This window comes from Athene cunicularia (assembly GCF_003259725.1).
Source record: "Athene cunicularia isolate RWA chromosome 1 unlocalized genomic scaffold, athCun1 chr1_part1, whole genome shotgun sequence".
Taxonomy (NCBI): domain Eukaryota; kingdom Metazoa; phylum Chordata; class Aves; order Strigiformes; family Strigidae; genus Athene; species Athene cunicularia.
In genome coordinates, this window is record NW_020799091.1 from 63,583,928 (window position 1) to 63,602,764 (window position 18,837).

The following is an 18,837-nucleotide window of genomic DNA, read 5'->3' on the forward strand; positions in this document are numbered from 1 at the left end:
GAACTTGATTAGTCATTACAGCCATATGCCAAATTCTCAGATTGGATAATGAGTGGATGCTTAATTTGAAACCTAAAAGCTGTGAAAATGAGGGTCTATAAAGCAAAGGAGGGTAGGCTCCTGCCAAACCTCTAAGCATGCTGCCTGCAAAATGCTGGATGTGAGCAGCAGATGTGACTGTGTTGCATTAAAGGACTCTTGAGCTGCCTATGAGATACTAAACCGTGTCCTGCCTCTGTATTACCTGAAGCAGTTAATAATAGCAGGGCTTTAGAGAGACGTATGATGGGTTCCATCTTTTTTATGGTGTTGGGCAGTAACCCACAGTACTCCAAGATCTGCTTTGTTAGCAACTCTGTCATCTCCGTGGGGCAGCCAGTTTGGTTATGAACTCGGCAACCTCTTCCTTGTAAGTCGTCCGTAGTCAGAGTCCCAAGACCTGGCAAGTTTACAGCCAGCTTCAAGAAAATATATTGTAGTGGAAAGCTGGTACTTCGTTCCATATAAGCCACTTAGCGAACACTTGGCTCTTCCTTCTCCCTCATACCCATTAAGTGCTTTGCATCCCATTTCAAAACATTAGTTTACAGTTGTACAGCTCTATGGAAAAGAGTGCTTGTGTCAGAGTACCATAAAATACATTGTTCATTAGAAGTGATTCTAGCCACCCACCATGTTGATGAAATGATAAAATTCAAGGAAGACTTTTTACCGGGGCCTGCAGTGACAGGACAAGTAGCATTGGGTTTGAAGGGAAATAGGGTAGGTTTAGATTGGATATGAGGAAGAATTTTTTTTACAATGAGGATAATGAGAGACTGGAACTGTTTGCCCAGAGAACTGTGGCTGCCCCCTCCCTGGCAGTGTTCCAGGCCAGGTTGGATGGGGCTTTGAGCAACCTGGGCTAGTGGAAGACATCCCTGCCCATGGCAGGGAGGTTGAACTCGATGGTCTTTGAAGGTCCCTTTGAACCCAAACCATTCTCTGACAACCTCACAATTGTTAGCACTGTAGCCTAATGCTGTGATTAACATCAAGTGCCATTTCCAGTGTTTCAAACAATGTGCTGTGCAGGCTTGTACTGTAGCTGTGTGGATTGGTAAGTCTCCCTGAGCAAAGAAAGTATCATTTCTCTCCAGAATAGATGTGTACAATGAGCAGTTAGATTTTTACCACTTAGCTGTTTTGTAAAAGTGATTTTAATTTTCAGATCAAGACTACAATGACGCAATTTTTAAAATCCTATCTTGCTTCCAAAATACCACACAAAAATAGCATTCCATTTAGTAGAACTGCCAAGTGCTCATGCAGCTGGTCCTGTACGTGTTTTCAGTCAAAGCTTTGGGATGTGCATTTTTCTGCAGCGGGAGGGTTGAAAGCAGGTGGTTTCAGTGGAGAGGAATCTTTGGTTTGGTTGCCTGAAAAAACGTCCACTTTAGCATATGTGTTTAAGCTGTGTGATTGCATCATTAGTTTTTTAAGTCACATTGAAGATGAGTCCTATAATTTGCACGTAGTTGTTCTATTCAGAGTTGATCTTTCTGTTTTCCCCCTTTCTTTGCAAGGCTTTAGCACTTAAAAAGCAGAATTCTCATCGTTTTCTCAGAACATTAAATCTTGTTAAATGAAGTTGGCAAAATCTAACATTTTTGTTACTCTGTGGAGGCTCGTGTTATAAAGTACCAAGTGAGACACATCTGGGTCAATGGCCTTGAGTGCTTGCTCAAGGGGAACATTCTCTGCTACTCAGGCTGTATCTAATATTTCTCCATTAAAAAAAAACAAACCCAAACCCACAAAATCTTTGCTTTTTGCAAAATCTACTTCTTGTTGGTGACTAAATACATCTAATACATTCCAAATATTTTTATACTACACTCTCAGCATGATTTGCAATATGAAGGATTTAATGATGCTGCAGTTTTGGTAATATTTGTTAATCCTATTTTGGGGTCATGGTTCCTAGCAGTTTGGAACTGTCCTGAAAGAACAGAAAAGGGTTTACCAGCAGGCAAATAAAATTTCTTTGGCTTTCTTCAGAACTTCCTAGGAAGAGAGAGGATGAGAGGAATATTATTGTTGCAGTAGTAGGAGCTTACTATACACATCAGGTGAATTTTTGCTTTTAGATGGTAAGTCCATGTGATGGTGTTGCTGCACTCTAAGTCCTCTTTGCAGGTGACAGAAAGCTATATTATGCTATAATATGGCTGTGTGGCATGTTTCAAAGTTTCTCTTCCTTCTCAGTTTGGGACGAGCGTAATTATCATGACTTGAAATAGCATGAGGAACATCTCTCTCACCAAAACAGATTAGGTGAGCTTGAACACTGTATGAAGCAAAAGCATGGCAAAACACTCTCATATTTCTTGCAACAATTGCAACATCTCCCCCTCACACCCTCGCACAACCCCTACTTTTTTTTTTTTTTTTTTTTTTTTTTTTTTTTTTTTTTTTTTATGGCTCATAATACTGTCCTGGTTTAGATTTTCTTCAAGTATAAAGAAATATTAGGTCTTGTGTTGATCCCTAGATTGCCTTCCTAATTATTACATAGTGTTATTCTAGTTACAGATCACCTTGTCTTTAATTACTCCTGTAAGCCATATCCAAATTTAATGTTGATCCCTGAGAAGCTGTAGGACTACAGAGTATGTGTGTCAAGAAGGTGTGACTGGTAAAGCAGAAGAGGAAGAAGAATCCCTATACAGGGAAGCTAGAGGGTTATATTTCCTTTGACGTTTGTGCTTTGAGGTGGTATTATTTAGGCAAACTAAGACGAGGACAAAGACAAATACCTCCTTTGACATGCATAATAAGTGGACAAATCAAAAAAATTTAGACGAGATTTTGAAAGAAACAAATCTTGGTTGGTTGTCAAAGTATGCTTTTGAGCTGCTATTTCATAATTTGAGCCACGAAAATGGGGACTATTACACCTCTTGTCATCTTATGCCAGCCCAGCAGCACTGCATTTGCTGTGCACCTCAAAAGTTCTTTTTAAAAGAAGGATCAGTGATTCATTTCCCTCCCTGAAATCAAACCACCATTCCTGTAGTATTGTAGATAGTCCTGTGCCAAAGCTCCAAGCCTGTTACCTCAAAGAAGAAACAGATGGACTTTTTTTTTTTTTTTAAATTGTGATTACAGGAAGCAGGAATTACTTGGGTAAAGCATGTGTTTCAGGAGGCATCTATAAAATACAAAGTTTTTTGGTTTTTCTGTTATTTAACACATGACAAGTTCCCGTTCCTTGTAGTTAAGTTCTGTGATTGCAGCATTTCGGGACTAATTTATGTCTCTTCTAAGTAGTTATGGTGTTCTTCAGGTATAATTAAAAGAAAAGAGTTACCAAGTTTCACTCCAGTGGTGTAATTTCAATTTTACCAAAATTTATGGGTAATGAAAAGTGCTGCAGGAATGTCATGGACTCTCTGAAAGATCTGGATGGTGAGGGATTCTGATATGATTAAAACACCACTCACAAAGTAAGTGCTTCTGTCCACTGGGCATGGGCTTATAACTGAGGGAACATCACTCCTAAGGTTTTAGATTTTCTTTGGCGGTACCACTTCCAAGTCTTGACTCAACTAAATCCTTACTTAACATTGAAAATGTATGGGATTCCAGCCTAGCCTATTGTGGAAATGGGCTACATAGACATGCTTTTCTATGCTTTTTGTGGCAATAGGCTGTGCAGGTCTAGAAAATGAACTGATGTTAGTAATGACATAGGAGAGGACCTTATAATGGCTTAAGGTAAGATTCACTGAAAAGAAAAGGGATCTCCACTTGAGCATCTCCTCCGTGCACAAGAGGTCTTGAAAGGAAACTGACTTTTCTGACTAGAAGAGGAAATGGGAGATGTAGCTTGACTGTAGTCTGTTAAGCTTTTACAAGTAGAATTCTTACATAGCTGTATCATTTTAAATATTTTTTGGACATTCAGTGTCACATGAAGCTTCTTGGAGTGCTAGGTTGCTGGTTTTGTGCTAGCAACTGGGATGCTGGTGGAGGTGAAGAATTCATATTTCCAGCTTTCTTGGGATATTTTAGCTCATGAGAAAAAAGAACAAAAGTGGAGAGCAGTGTTTTAACCCAGGTGATAATTTCCTTCCTAACTACACTTTAGCAGAAAGATGCCTTTTGCATGAAAATTCCAGAGGTTTAATCACTTGTTTTTCCTCGTTCCCTGCTTTGATTGCACTGAAGTCAGATAAAATAGAAATGAACTCTTCCTGAAGTTATTTTAAACTGGTGAGGTTTTAATACTTAGTTTATGAACATTTGCATGAACTCTTGTCGTCATCCTGGTGTGGCTACAAACAGCGCATGGACCCGAGGAGCTTGGTCTGCAGCTGTTGTGGCTAAGCACACCTAGCACAGAGCTTGCAGGCATTGTCACTATTCATCAGTGACTTCTAAAATTCAATTTTAAAGCTGAAGAGCTCTCTTGGTGTCTTGACTAGCTCCTGAGTTTCATGTGGCTTAGAGCAGAAGAGGGCTGTCTTCACCAGCTCTGCTGCTCTGGCCCTTCTTCCTTTGGGGGCTACACGAAGGAGCTGACTGTTAGTGACGGTGGTCGGGGGTCGAAGATGAAGGGGGAAGAATGAGGAAGTGAAAGGTTTGCCTTGGGGCTGAGAGATGAAGGGACCGCTTTGAATGTCATTAACTCGCATTTATAATTACCCGATGGGAGGGTGGTTTAATGAAGAGATTTTTCAAATGAAGACCCCCTTCACAAGAGGCATTCAACTCTGAGCAGGTAGGCTTTTCCAGAGGAGAAGCAAAACAACTTGTTGAGCAAAAGACATTATTTCTTCAATTTGAGGCAAGAATTTCATAGAGAAGCCATAGACATGTTTTCAGGAAAATCTTGCTACCTCAGCAAGAAAGAGGAGGAAAAATGATCTGTAGTCTGCTTTGTGGTGTGCTGCTGAGCTCTGTGCTGAAAGGCATAATCGTGTCTGTATGTGTACAAACAGGTTGGCCTTTAAGTTGGTATAAACTAATGGCCATAGAATTTCATGCAGAACTACTCAAGGGGTGCTGAAATTCCCACTGGCTCAGTGGGAATTGGATTAAACCCATTACAAGATGCTCCAGAGTCGTGTCTGGAGACTTCCTTCCATGTAATGTAGGTACGGTCTGTTCAGACTCCCCTCCAGCATTGTCTTCTCTGAAAATGTTTTTTCTTTGGCATGTCAGGTATAGTCCGAATGCTGATGAGTTTCAGTTTGATCAGAAAAGAAAGCGGGGCCTTTTAACAATAAGTGCAAATCTTGCTTTGAGTGACGTAGATTGTTTTCGCAGATCCAGGTTTGTTCAGGTCTCACTGGCACCAGGTAATTCAAGCACAAGTTATCTTTATGCCCTTCTGTTTAAATCTGTCATCCTGCTTCCTTTGAAGTGCGGTCAGGTGCCTTTGATGGGATGGGGTCAGGCCCCTCTAACCCATCTTCCTCCATTATAGAGACAGGACTATCAAAGCAAGATTTAAAATTGAATTAGAAGATGATATATCTGTAAGACTGTGGTTCACATTTTTAATGAGAAAGGCTTTTTAAAATAAAAACCATGTATTTAACTGATTCCTTTATATTAGTAAGATGACACACTCATTTAAACTATGTCCTCTCTTATACCCCTAATTTAAATGCTAGAAAATGTGGTTTTTAAAGAACCTCCCGTTGCTGGCTTAGGAAAAAAAGCTTTGTGCATTCCCCGATATTATGTGTGTTCAGGTTTTTTTAGAATAGTGATTTGAAAAAGCAGTACCTTACAGAACCTTATTTTAGTGTTTATTAGCACCCACAATACCAGATGCATTATAAATCCCAGAGGCTTTATTTTAAGCAGACTACTCTGGAAACTCTTTAAATGAGCTTTTCAAGGAAGACTGGATATTCTACCATGTTTTGGTGTGGGCACCTCTTTTCAGCCATGCCTTTTAGATAGAGTAAAACAGACAAACTCTTAGGTCTCTGTTTTGAAAATACTATGTAATGTAATCAAGGTAGAATGGGAAAAATCATGGGCTGTGTAAACTTTAATCCATGTAAGTGGAAGTGGCGTTCGAGCCTATAAAAATTCCTTAGAAAACAGTGAACAGATTTTCAGTAATTTTGTATTTAAATGTGCACTTAATTAACTTTACTAAAATGGAAATTGTCCCTAAAGACTGTAGCAGGTGGCAGGTTCTCTATTTAAAGCATATTTCCAAGCAATTATTTTCCCCAAAGTCCATGAGATTAAGGAGTATGTGCCCGCGCAGTCTGTTCAGCGTGCTGCCTTACGGTACCTTCTCCTGTTAAGGAGATACTTTATCATTACTTAAATATGTTATTTAAGTATATTATTTATCGTAATAACATATTTAAGTAATGATGGACAACCTTAAAGCCAAATCAGATTAAATCCCACACAAACTGTGATAAACTCTCTTCTCTAGAGGGATACCAAATATAAAGGAAATGATGCAGAGTTTTTACAATTGCAACTCCTCTGAAAGGAGACAGGGTATTGGAGAGGGATTTCTGGCTAAGTCTGTGAGCATTGGTACTGGGTTCAGGTTTATCCTGTCAAGTGGCTGAACGTGAACTGCTCAGCACTTAGCAGAGCTGCATTTTCTCATTTGGTTTTGCACTGCTATTTTTTATCTCAGTTGTTTCAAATTATTGAAAATCAGCTCTGGTCTTAACACATTTTCTGCTTCTTGAAGAGTGTCACAAAATCAGATCAGCAAGAGCCTAGTGAGAAGGGGGCTGTGCCTTGATGGATGAGAGAGCAGCAGGAAGGGCTTCTAGAGGTTTTCCGTCTGTGAACAGGCACAGTGTGCTGCTCCTCCAGTTGCAAACACACTGGCTCTTAAATTTGAGTTAAAACTGAGTTTAGAACCAGGGGAACGAAAATACTGTCTTCTCAGTGAAACAGGGTTTGACCACAAGGTTGTGGGCTGAGCTGTTCTGAATGCAAAAGCTGCTGTTCCTATCAAAGAGAACACTGAGGCAACCAAATCTAGACTTGTACCTTTACCTGTCAGAAGTCAGAACCACAGTGGCATTTTCCCGTCTCTCACCAAAATCAGGCATTGATCCTGTAATAGGTTATATTCAGGTAACTGGGTCCACCTGCAGTCATTGCTTTGCAAAATCAGGGGTGTTTAGTTTCTTAAATACTGCTGTAGGAGGGCTCCTTATGTTAGAAAGCACTGACAGCAAAAATAAAATCTAAAATCCTTTTTCCCTTGGGGGAGGCAGGGGGGGTCAGGTCTCTTCTGGAATGACTTGACCATCTGAGATTTGACTTTTGAAAGATCTGTGTTTAGTTATCTGTTTAAAACATTAAGATGATGATATAACTTAAGGTTTGGGTGAAATATGACTTAACATTTAAACGTTTCCACTGATGGATTTGACAGCGTGGTATGCAGAGTTCTTCTGATGAAGCAGCAGTTCACCGGATGCAGAAAAACAGCTCTCATCAGTGAGTGACCTTGGAAGTGGTCATGGGTCTTCCTCTGCCAGACTGGCTGAAAGAGAACAGAGAAGTTCTGTTCCCCGGTATAAGTTGTTACTTATCTGGAAGAAGTCACTAAAAATGGGGGTTTTTAGCTGTTCTCAAGCAATGGCAGTTCTCAGAATTTTACACACACGCTTATGAAAGCAAGTGGCTCACTCCTCAAGATCTAGCATTTAAAGATCTCAGTAACAGCAAGTCCCTTCCTTGATGGCCAGAGCTCTATTTCTGTTTGATCACCTTGTTCACAATTCTGAATGTCCGATTTGAATCCGTCTTAATGACATCTCAGTCTACTTTAAAAACAAAACTTTTGTGCAATGCCAGATTAAATGAATTACTCAAAACCTAATAATGAAAATGCTAGGTTATTCCTTCACTGCTTTTCAATGGGGCTAAAAATGTGGAATCAATAATTTTTAGAAATTGCAGAAGACTCAAACTTGATTTCCTTGTAGAAAAATGGCATCATAGCTTAATAAATAAGGTGATTCTTATCATGCAGTCTTTATCGTGGTCAGCAAAACTTAGATTTCTGCTTGATCTCTAGAAATATGCTGTGGAAAATACCTCTGCTCAAACACTGGCAGAAAATTAAGACTCGGGAAAGCAGTATGTTTGTCATTAAGCTAAAGTGGAAGGGTTGATATAAAATATTAAGCAATGATTGTCAAAGTTGAGGTATGAATGTGCAATGGGAGGATGTCCTTCCAAGCCTGTTCTACCTACTTTGCTGAATGCAAGGTAGGTATTTGCACACTAGACAACTGGCTAGAAGGATCATAAGTTTCTCTGGTTTTATGTGAATTGAGGAGGTTTTAATAAAAATTGAGCTTGATATGTAAATAAATGTTTAACATCATTCCTGAGGAATATTGGCTCTACAGTGTTTGGTTCAGTGACATTCCGTACTATTTCCAAATGTCAGCAAATCCACATTACTTCACTCTTTTATCAATTTGCTGTTCAAAGAAAAGTTTGCCCTTGACAGACACTTCAAAGACTCCAAATATTTTCACATATTTTTCAAAACTTGGGTAGTTTTCTGGGTGTTTGTGTTCTAGGGATGACTTTCTTTTTGATGTCTGCTGTGAAATCTTACATAAAATGACTTTGCTATGTAAATTTTTTTTTTTCCTCCTCAGATGAAATCATGCATCAGGATATCATTCCCATCTATGCTGCAGATATTCAGGACCAGTTAAAGAAACAATTTGCTTACCTGTCAGGTAAAGCTTTGGCATTCCTTTCTACAGATATTGTTCAGGTGTATGGCTGGGCCTGTTGAGCCTTCATCGTTTTTAAGGTCTCATAACACAGGAGAAATTCATATTTTATAAGCAACTCAAAATACAGACTACCAAGACTTGTTACTTAAGGATTTATGAAAAGAACATCTTTTTAAAAAAAAAAAAAAAAGTTTAATAGGAATTTTATAATCTAACAAATTTTCCAGTTTCCATGTAATGGGATGGAATTGAGGGTAGGCTAAAAGAATAAATGGGGGAAGAGAAATAAGGAAGTGCTGATGAGTCTGGTCCAGGAACATGTAGTTTCCTGTAGCCAGCGCTAAGGGAGCTGTGGGTACTAACCCTGAGCTCCCCAGTGCTTGGAGCTGAGACAGGGCTCAAACACTGACCTGGAGCTCTCTGAGCTAACTGAGCCCTTGCTGAGGGTTGGAGAGTGCAGTGTGGATGCACGAGTGGTTGCTGTGTTCTTGGAGTCCTTGGCCCACAGTCTACACTGCTGCTGGCCCTGCTGTCAGATTCAATACTGAAGCTCAAGCTGATACCTTGGACTTGACCAAAGTAGTGTCTGAGCAAGCACCACAGTACCATGTTCCCCCACATCCTCAATGCTGGGGTCAGGCACATGTAGCATCAAGTTCTGGAGAGGATTTTGGTTTGGTATCAGTGCCTGCCTTCTGCAAAGGAACCTGCTTTTAGGTATAAAGCTGTCTCTAAAAGCAGCAGAGCCATGTTCACGCAGCACAGAGTGTCTTTGCCCCTGGATAACCTGTGCCAGGTCGGTGAGGGGGGCCTGTGTGTGTGCCATGCAAGTGTTACTTGCTGAGCTTGATCCATCTCGATGCTGGGACCACGTCTGGCTGATAACAGGTAAAGGGAGATGGTGCCTCTGCTCAATGATCACTGTGTGGCAGGTGTCCGATAAGCTTCTGAGTTTGTTTTCCCGCCTCCAATACATAGAGAGGGAGAGCATCCGTGGCTTTGCAGAGCTGCCCTGTCTCCTTCTGCATAAAGGAGATTTACCTCTCTAGGCTGAAGCTGGGGTTTGTGACTGTTCCCTCTTCCTTTGAATCTCTCCCTGCATCAGATCAAGAGACACAGGGATGAAGCAATGTATTGCTTTGCTTGGCAAGAGCTCATTGAATCTTACTGTAGTTATAATTAGCCATTAATTGTGATTTATTCCTGCCATACAAGCTGAACTAAGTGTGGGTCTGTGGTAGTGACTGTTTTCTGTGGGGTGGTGGTGATAAGATTATTTTATTTGTGAAGCTGGCTGTTCATGCTCAGTTTGAGATGATGGTGTTTAAGCTACAATTCTTTACTGGCAGCTTTTTTTTTTTTTTTTAATTTCCAAGGTTTTCCTTCTTACCCAGGGGCAGAAAATGGCTCGTAATAGTGTTATGCAAGAATCAGCCTATCTGGGAAACAGATCTGCCCCTCTGAAGTGAAGGGGAAAACTGATGCCTACAGTAGATTAATAAAATCTCACTGGGTCCAACTGGAGATTGTTCATGTCTTTAAGACCGAGTTTGCGCAGCTACACGCATCTTCAGCACACGTTACATCTACCGTGCTGTGGAGCTTAGCAAGAGCAGCCGTTCCTCATTTTGTTTTCTTCTATTTATTTACCTTCATGTCTATAAGTCTGTTTTGTTTGCCTGAAATAGTAGGACAGCTGCATTATTGTGGATTGTGACTATTCTATGTTGTAGTTTATTTTTCTGGGGTAATTTGACTGCTAGGCATTTTCATTTAATTTTGGACTCCAATTCTTTCATCCTAATATTCTCCTGCAAGACACTGACAGTTAATTTTCTGTGCTATACCAAATAGCAGTAGTACAGTTTCTGTGAAGAAAGGAACAGATACTTAATACTTGATACTTAATATTTATGTACAATTTATGTGTTCTTGCAGTTGTGCTTACAAGTGTCTTTGCTGTAATGCCACTTAAAACATTCACAGTCTGTGTGAAGGGGACTTTTTTGCTTATTACTAAGTTGACTTCGAAATAGAATCTTAGGATATGGCATAAAAATCATGGAAAGGAAGGCCCACAGATTACAAATACTTTTGGTAGATAGCATCTTTGCAGGTGTGGTGAATTATGTGATGTCTTAGATGCTTTTTAGTTTTTGGCTTTTTAATAGCAATGCAACATATACTTGAGAATTGCTTTAATTTCTCTAATAGGATGTATCTAGGTCTCATGGGACACTTGCTTGAATAGAGAATGAAACCTAGTCTGCTTCTGTGGCTAAAGGCTGTAGCCCTTCCCAAGCTACTTTATGTGGTTTGGTCTAAATCAGGGTCACTTGTTTCTCTTGGTCTCTTTTCCACTACAGATAGAAAGTAATTTGTGTCCCTCGTTCTGCTAGATTATAATGGAAATGCTACAGGGACATCCAAAATAGGCTTGAAATGAAGCAAAAAAGAAAATGCTTACATTAATGCTTCAGTTTTTCCGTAAATATAACAAAGTGCAACTTAATCAAGGTGCTAGCTACTCCTGCAGATGCTGAAGGCTCTAGCTCTTGCTCAGCAGTGAGTATGCAGTCATGTGCTCTGTTTAAATCTAATGCAGGGGCAAGCTGGGATGAGGCTTTTAATCACTCATTCACATAACAAGTTTATAAACCCAAGTTAATATTTTACCTTGAGCTCCGCTGTTTACTTTTTCCCTTAGAGTTTTTTTTCTTTCTGTGGAATAAGGTCCTTATATTTGCAAGAATTATTACCCTCTTTTTGTTCTTCCTAGGCTGTATTAAATGTCCTCTCTACATGGTTCACTGTTTCACCTGTATAATTTTTTTTTTCTACCTTTAGTTAGTATTTGTGCACTCACTTTTTCTTCTGCATTTCTGCATTGCAAAGGGTCTTCTGCTTTTTTCTTCTCTTTTTTTTTTTTTTTTTTAATCATCCTCATGAAGGACATTGGAAAGTCCATTTAAAAGTCTCTGGAAAATATATTCCTTTGTCTTTCATTTGTATTTTATATTTTCTTTCACAAGTATTTTGTTTTCTCTTTCCTTGATTGGAAAGTTGCTGTGTGGCTTTCATGTCCAGCTTTGCAACTATCTGCCATTGCTGTCTGAATGTATGTTAAAATAAATGTAGATTAAGAAGAGTGTAGAGACAGGTGTGTATGGTTATATGCACTTTAAATCATACAAGCTATGTGATGTGCAAATGAGACTCTCGGCCATCATAAGTACTTGAACCAATTATTTCAACTCACTTTCCTTTGAATGCTTCTTTATGCATTAAACAACTTCAAAATATTTCCAATAAAGTAAATACAAATACCAGTTCATGCTGTTTGCATTTTTGCCTGTGGATTCACAGTTGTTTTTCCTGCAGTTGAAGAAGTTAGCATTGGTACTAGCTTTCAAAATGCTTATGTCTCTGGCCCTTTAAATTATCATTCTAAAGAGTAAGCCTCTCCTTGCTCTCTGTAACTTTATTTACTTGTCTGTGCTCTTGCTGTCCTCTGTGGAAGTGACCCGAAAATACCTCACTAGTTAAACTGTTTCCTTTGAAGTACTGCGTGGATCCTGTACCCCATACATTGCATCAGTTAGTTACAAATATCACCTTGATTTTTGTTGCCAATATAACATGGTGTGAAAAAGCTATTTCCTAGGCACAGTTAAGTAATTTTGCCACCTAACTTGTGGAGCTAATGCAATTCAACATGTTTTTAAGAGGTATGTTTCTCCAGGGTTGTTGCTGTTGTAAAAACTGGCCTCAGACCAAGGTGTGTAGATCTGTTTCGAAGACCTCTGGCAAACTGGAGGTTTACGAGAATTGTAGAGGTTTATCCATTGAAAAATTTCCATTTTCAAGAGGTAACTTGTGTTTTCTCTGAAACTAAATCTGTTGAAGAAGTTTCAGTGTAATAGGTTGCCAATGTCAGGTATAAATGAATTAATAACAAACTCTTCCTTTAATGAAAGTTCACGGAAGTAGAGTGGAAGCACATCTACTTAATTTAAAGTGGTGTTTGGGTTGTTTTTTTTTTTAAATTGCTGATACACTTCAGTGCTTTTCACTTCTATGGTGTTTCCAATTTTAGACTGAAAAGTAATAATCCTCTCACTTGGAGAAATTTCTTATAGCTGCATGTTATGAGTGAGACAAGTCTCAAGTAATTCTTGGGAATTATTTCGGGTAAAATGTGTGCAGACTGATTGTACCCGCTTAAGGCATGCATTCTCTTCTGCTCTTTGCAATAAACAAAAACTAAAGCCGGCACTCAAGTGGCATTATTTAATGTTTAAAAAGAAATAATACTGAATGTTTTTCAACATATTCATAGAATCACAGTTTGGTTTGGGTTGGAAGGAACCTTTAAAGGTCATCTAGTCCAAACCCCCTGCTGGGGATGGGTAAGGACATCTTTCACTAGATGAGGTTGCTCAAAGCCTGATCCAACCTGACATTTGCATAGTCACAACAGTGTTTACATATTTTAACGAAAATAAGGGGGTTTAATATCCTTTCATAAATACAGATCTACAAAAACCCCAAAAGAATAAGATTAAACTAAGAAAATGCTCTCAAAGAGATACTTGGTTGTCTAAGGAATGCATAAAACTATTAAATTCCAGTTGTATGGGTCAGTGCATCCCTGCTTAAGCCTAGAAATAGGAGATTGGTCTTAATATGTGCCACTGTGGACAGGACTTGACCAGCAAATAAGTTTAGGCTGTTCCAGAGGAATTTCAGGACTCTGAGCTAGAATGAAAAGAGATGACTTTCCAATACATGGTTATGACTGAGGTAAGTCACTCTACCAACAGACCTGAATTTATTAAAATATTACAGTTAAATCACTAATTTTTGAATGGTGATTAAAATTCCAGTTGCTTGTTTTAAAAATTACTCTGAACAAATTGAATTATTTTCTTGAATTATAGCACTGATAAAGTTCATACAAGTTTTTCTGTCCATTTTTTGTAATTGGGTATATATAATTCTGAGATGCTGGAAGGTTCTTATGTGAACTGGCTTTAATAAGATGGTTTAATTTTTGCTTTAAACCTGTGTTTCAAGAAGGATGAGAGAAGTAAAAATTGCCATTTTGCCACTCAAATTCTTTCCCTGTCACTAGAAACAAAAAAACCCCAACCTAGCTTCCTAAACTTTACCTTTTATCTCCTCTCCCTAAATTCTGTGGCTTGATTTACTTATGAAAGAAGGGAGAAAGTTCACATTTTACATAGCTAATTTAGGAATAAGCTGTGTAATGCTGCTTTTGCAGAGGTGTAGCAAGAAAAAGTGATTCCAAATGAAGAAAAAAAAATCATTCCTTGCTGCTTCAGGTTCATTATGAAATAGACACTTTAAAAAGTGAAGCCACCTACTGCTTTTACTATTATTTAATACAAGCACAATTTATATGTAGGATTTTTACGTTGTTACATTTCCCATGCCCTTTTTGTAGTTTGCTGTGACAAACACTCATTTGTAAGTAGTGACTGCTTTGCTGGAGTGGCTTGTCTTCCACTGATGGCCATGTATTTAAAGTTGCAATACAGAACGTGACTTCTATAGGTCAGCTATGTTAAAGCTGAAATTTCACGGAATTTATTATGTATAGCACGTCAGGTCACTCTGCCTTAAACTCTTTTCAGCAGCAAAGTCCTGATAAGCACAAAAAGTTGTGCAGCATTTGAGAGTATATGTGTGCTTATGTGTCCCAGCAGAAAAATACTGGAGAAGAAGATAATCAGCAAACAAGAATCTTCTAACAGCATGTGGCAGGACAGAGTCTCCTCCACCCAAGATAACCACAGATGAATGTACTATAAACTGAAAATTAATAGGCAGTGTCAAGGCAGGAGGCAGGATGGTTCTATTTGCCCTTGACAGTCGATGGTGGTCTGGGAACTTCCTGAAGGTCATAGTCCAGGCTTCTGCTTTTAGGAAGTGTCCTGCAAGCCTATTATTGTTCTTTTGTTTCATATGACCTATTTATAGAGATTAAGTAGAACAGAGCAAATAACCAACAGGGATACAGAAAATAATATAGAATTGTACCTAAAAAGAGATATTCTAGAGAGATCAGAACACCTCATGAGCAATAATCATTATCATGCCTGAAAAATGTTTTTAATGAGAGAAGAAAATGGTTTGGTCCTGAGAGCCTGGGTAGAAGAAAAAAATAGAATCCAAACTGGTCTTAACATACATTTGTGCTGTGAACATGTATGTTCACATACATGTATATAGCTAAAATTAACTCATGTAACGTTGCCACCTTTGGACGTGTCATAAAATTATGTTCGCAAACGTGATATTTGCATAATAGTTGCATTTTTTGTTGCTGTTTGAATGCACCTAGAGCACATTATTTTCTGATGTAGCTTGATTTCAAGAGCTACACAGCAGTAGCATCATAATGCCTGTAAGCTGGTAGATTGAAGTCGGATTCACCACAAATTAACATAAGGATACTATTTGAGCTCTTCTAATGATATGTGGTTTTGGAGGGAAATAGTGGTTTCTTTAATCAAATGAATCTGAGCTCCAATAATTATCTTGTTTTTCTGGTAAGGTTAGATGCAAAGGCACTGGGCGGTGGTAACAGCATACTAATTTTCACAATTCACTGTTGCTCTCATGATGATTGTTGTTAATACAGTTACAACTGATTTCTGCACAATTGTTAGATTTCAGAGCTGAAAAAAATATCCATGTTATTTTAGCAGAGTAATTTTTGGCTGTTTTTCTTCTCTGTTTGAACTGTGAAGCAAAGATAGCTTTTCAGCAATGTGTCCCTGCCACCTCCCTGACTGTTAACTTCATGCAGTTGCTAGGGCTCAACAAGTCCTTTGAACAGCCTGTCTTTATGAAAATTTACTTGCCTAAGAATGAATTATTAACATCGCATTTAAAAAAAAAATGTACATTTTGCATATAAAAATGTGTGTAGCACATTTAAAAGCATCGCGTTTGTGAATTCTACACAGTGGTGCAAATGCCAGAAAAGATACAGATAATGATAAATACAGTACCTAGTTTATCGCAGCCATACTGCAATGTAGGTGTGTGGCTCCACTTTACTTTTTGTAGGTAATCTGAGAAGTTGAACAGGAAATCTCATTTGTAACACCTTACCCCATTTCTCTTTATGTTCTGCCACTTCTTTTATACCATCCTGGAAACAGAGCAGTCAGATGAGCAGGGGCAGGTTGCATGAATGAATTCAAACTGGTAAGAAGATTGAGTTCAGTTCAAGGTGGAGATTTGCCTACTTGACTCTAAATTAATTTTTTTTTCCCCCCTAAATTAGTTTATTTCTTTCTCTGAATTGGTTATATTTGCAGAGTTGACATTTATCAAAAGAAAGATGCACTGCCACCTGGTGTCAAAACAGTTCACATGAGCAAAGATGTTTGTACAGAGAAAAATCTGATGTAGTGTATGTAACAAATTCTTTCCTGTAAACCTTCCTAAACTCTGAAGAACAAAAGACTTCAGAATAAACAGTGTCCATGCTGATGGGCCTTGTGCCAAAAAACAAACACAGTTGTTTTCATGCCTGGGAAATTTCAGGCTAGGTAATGGGACTTGGGTGTAAATGCACCTGCTATTTGTTTCTATTGTAGGTGGAAGAGGGGGAGATGGATGTCCTGTTATCACCTTTCCAGACTATCCAGCTTTCAGCGAGATTCCCGAGAAGGAGTTCCAGAACGTCCTGAGCTACCTGACGAGCATCCCAAGGTGAGCACCTGTCTATGAGAAAATATCCTTTTATCTGCTAAGTGATTTTTCCCATTCAGTCAGTCAGGTGATGATGTAAATGTCAGGCTTGGTATTTAATTAAAGAAAAGGAAAATTAAGCTTATGGTGCAGAGTCAGTAAGTGTTGATTAGTGACGGCTACCCAATGTAGTTGTTATATTAATTATATAGTGCTATTTATATTTCACCAGAAAATTACTTCTGGATCCAGATTCTGTGATGCACATTGTCCTCTTGTTTCTGATCTTTGCTGTATCTTAGGGTACAATGTTCTGTGTTTTAATTTAAAACATGTATAATTTTGGCAGAATGTGCTAATTCCTGGGTGCTACTGAAGATGTTACACAGTGTGAAGGAACACTCCATAGTTACATACAGAGGTTTGTCCTAATCACTTGTGCTCTGTTTCCCTGGCTCAATTGAATGTACACTTCCAGCACTTCCAAAACACTGACTAAGGGTATTAACCAGACCAAGCAATTAATCCTGGCCCTCTTAGAGAGCATGGTAGTGTTCTCAGTGGGCTGCTCAGTAAAAGATGTGATTTTGTTGAAGGTCTGCTAGGGGGTGAAATAGTGGGGTTCAAGATCCTGATGGAGGTGAGGAAAGCAAGCAGCAGAGTAAAGTACAGGCCCTCAACTTAAAGAGAACAGACTTTGGCCTTATTCAGGGAACTGGTAGGTGGGATTCAATAGAAAGCAACTCTGAAGAGTAAATTGTCTGAGGAGGCCTGCCAAGTTTTTAAGCATCCTTCAAGCACAAGAATGGTACATCCTGGAAAAGGAATAGACATAACAGGAGACTGACCTGGCTGGACAGGGAACTTGTGACTGAACTGCGGTACAAAGACAGCATACAGGAGGTGAGAGCAGGAACAGGCTACAAAGGAGGAATGTAGAAGCATTGCCGAAACATGTCGAGATGGTTTCAGGAAAGTCAAAGCACACCTGGAGCTGAGCAACAAGAAACAAGGGGTATAAAGGACCACCCAAATAAACTTCTGTTGCCTTAGCAGTACAGGAATAAACAAGGAAAATGTGGACCTGCCCTGAATGTGCTGGCTAAATTAGTAGCAGCCAACACAGATGAGGCTGAGACACTTGAATTCTTTACTTCAGTCTTCTATGGGCAGCCTAAATGGCTCATGCTCTACCTGGAGACAGAGTTCCCCAGGGAACCATACATATCTGTGCTGCCTGACATCCTTTCAAGGGTCTGGAGGAGGAGCTGGCATGCACCCTCATCAAGTCTGTGCATGAGAAACTGGTGGACCAGTCGGTACACTTGACTGCTATTCAGAGGAGCCTAGACAGGCAGGAGGTATGGGCTGACAGGAACCTCATGAAATTTGGCAGTGACAGATGCTAAGTCCTGCAATTAGTATGGACTAACTACCTGCAAGAGTGGAGGCTGGGAGCTAATAGGCTGTGAGAGTGCTGTTTTGAAAAGGACCTGGAGGTCCTAGTGGGCAGTAGGCTAAACACGAGCCAGCAGGACGTCCTGGCAGCAGAGAAGGCTGGTGGCCCTGGAGCTGCAGTGGCAGGAGCATGGGTGGGAGGAGGTGACAGCAGGGGATCTACTGGCTGGCTCTCTTCAGACCCCACCTGCAACTTTGGGCCCTGCTCTGAGCTACTCTAGGGTGGGTGCTCACAAAGTGGAGTGAGTCCAGCGGGGCCCCTGGAGCTGATGCGCAAGGAGAGGCTGCAGGCGCTGGGCTTGCTCAGCTCGGGGAAGGAAAGCTGTGGGGGCCCAACAACCACCATTCCCACCAACCAGGAGGGTGTGGGGAGATGGCAGTGGGCTTCTTACAGAGGTGGGCAGTGGGGAAAGTCAGGCCTGGAGTGGGAATGGGAACAGAGAGGTTCTGACTTGGATGTAAGGAAAAAAAATTGTTGCTAGGAGAATAATGAAGCACTGAGACAGGCTGCCAAGAGAAGCTATGGGGTTTCTCTCTCCTTGGAGGTTTTCAAACCCTGAGCAACCTGATCTGAATTTGGAGTTGACCGTGCTTTTAGCAGGGCGTTAGACCAGAGGCCTCCTGGGATCCCTTCATGCCTGAATCATTGTATGAGTCCTTTGTGTCTTTCCCAATTTGAGCTATATGGCTCTCCCAGATTAAAAACTCTTAGAAATACAGGTTGTGTAACACTGATTGAAGGTTAGTCTCAAGCTGTATTTGGCGTTCTTTTCCCTGATAGCACTCAGTGCAACTCAGCATGGACCATGCTGAATTCACATTTGGAACTAGTCACAGCAGATGCACTTCATGCACATGCATCCTTTGTTTACTGCACATGCATGAAGAGAGATAGTAATGCTCT

General features: G+C 39.8%; 1 protein-coding gene across 10 annotated transcripts in view; it reads left to right on the top strand.

The window, feature by feature from the left end:
• The window catches only part of MCF2L (MCF.2 cell line derived transforming sequence like), a 160,518-nt gene that overhangs the window by 85,014 nt on the left and 56,667 nt on the right, over window positions 1–18,837 (top strand). For all 10 annotated transcript variants that reach the window (XM_026868510.1, XM_026868527.1, XM_026868503.1 and 7 more), the window contains 2 exons: window positions 8,664–8,747; window positions 16,382–16,496. In XM_026868510.1, coding sequence (XP_026724311.1) covers window positions 8,664–8,747; window positions 16,382–16,496 — 199 coding nt within the window. The remainder of the gene's footprint in view (window positions 1–8,663; window positions 8,748–16,381; window positions 16,497–18,837) is intronic.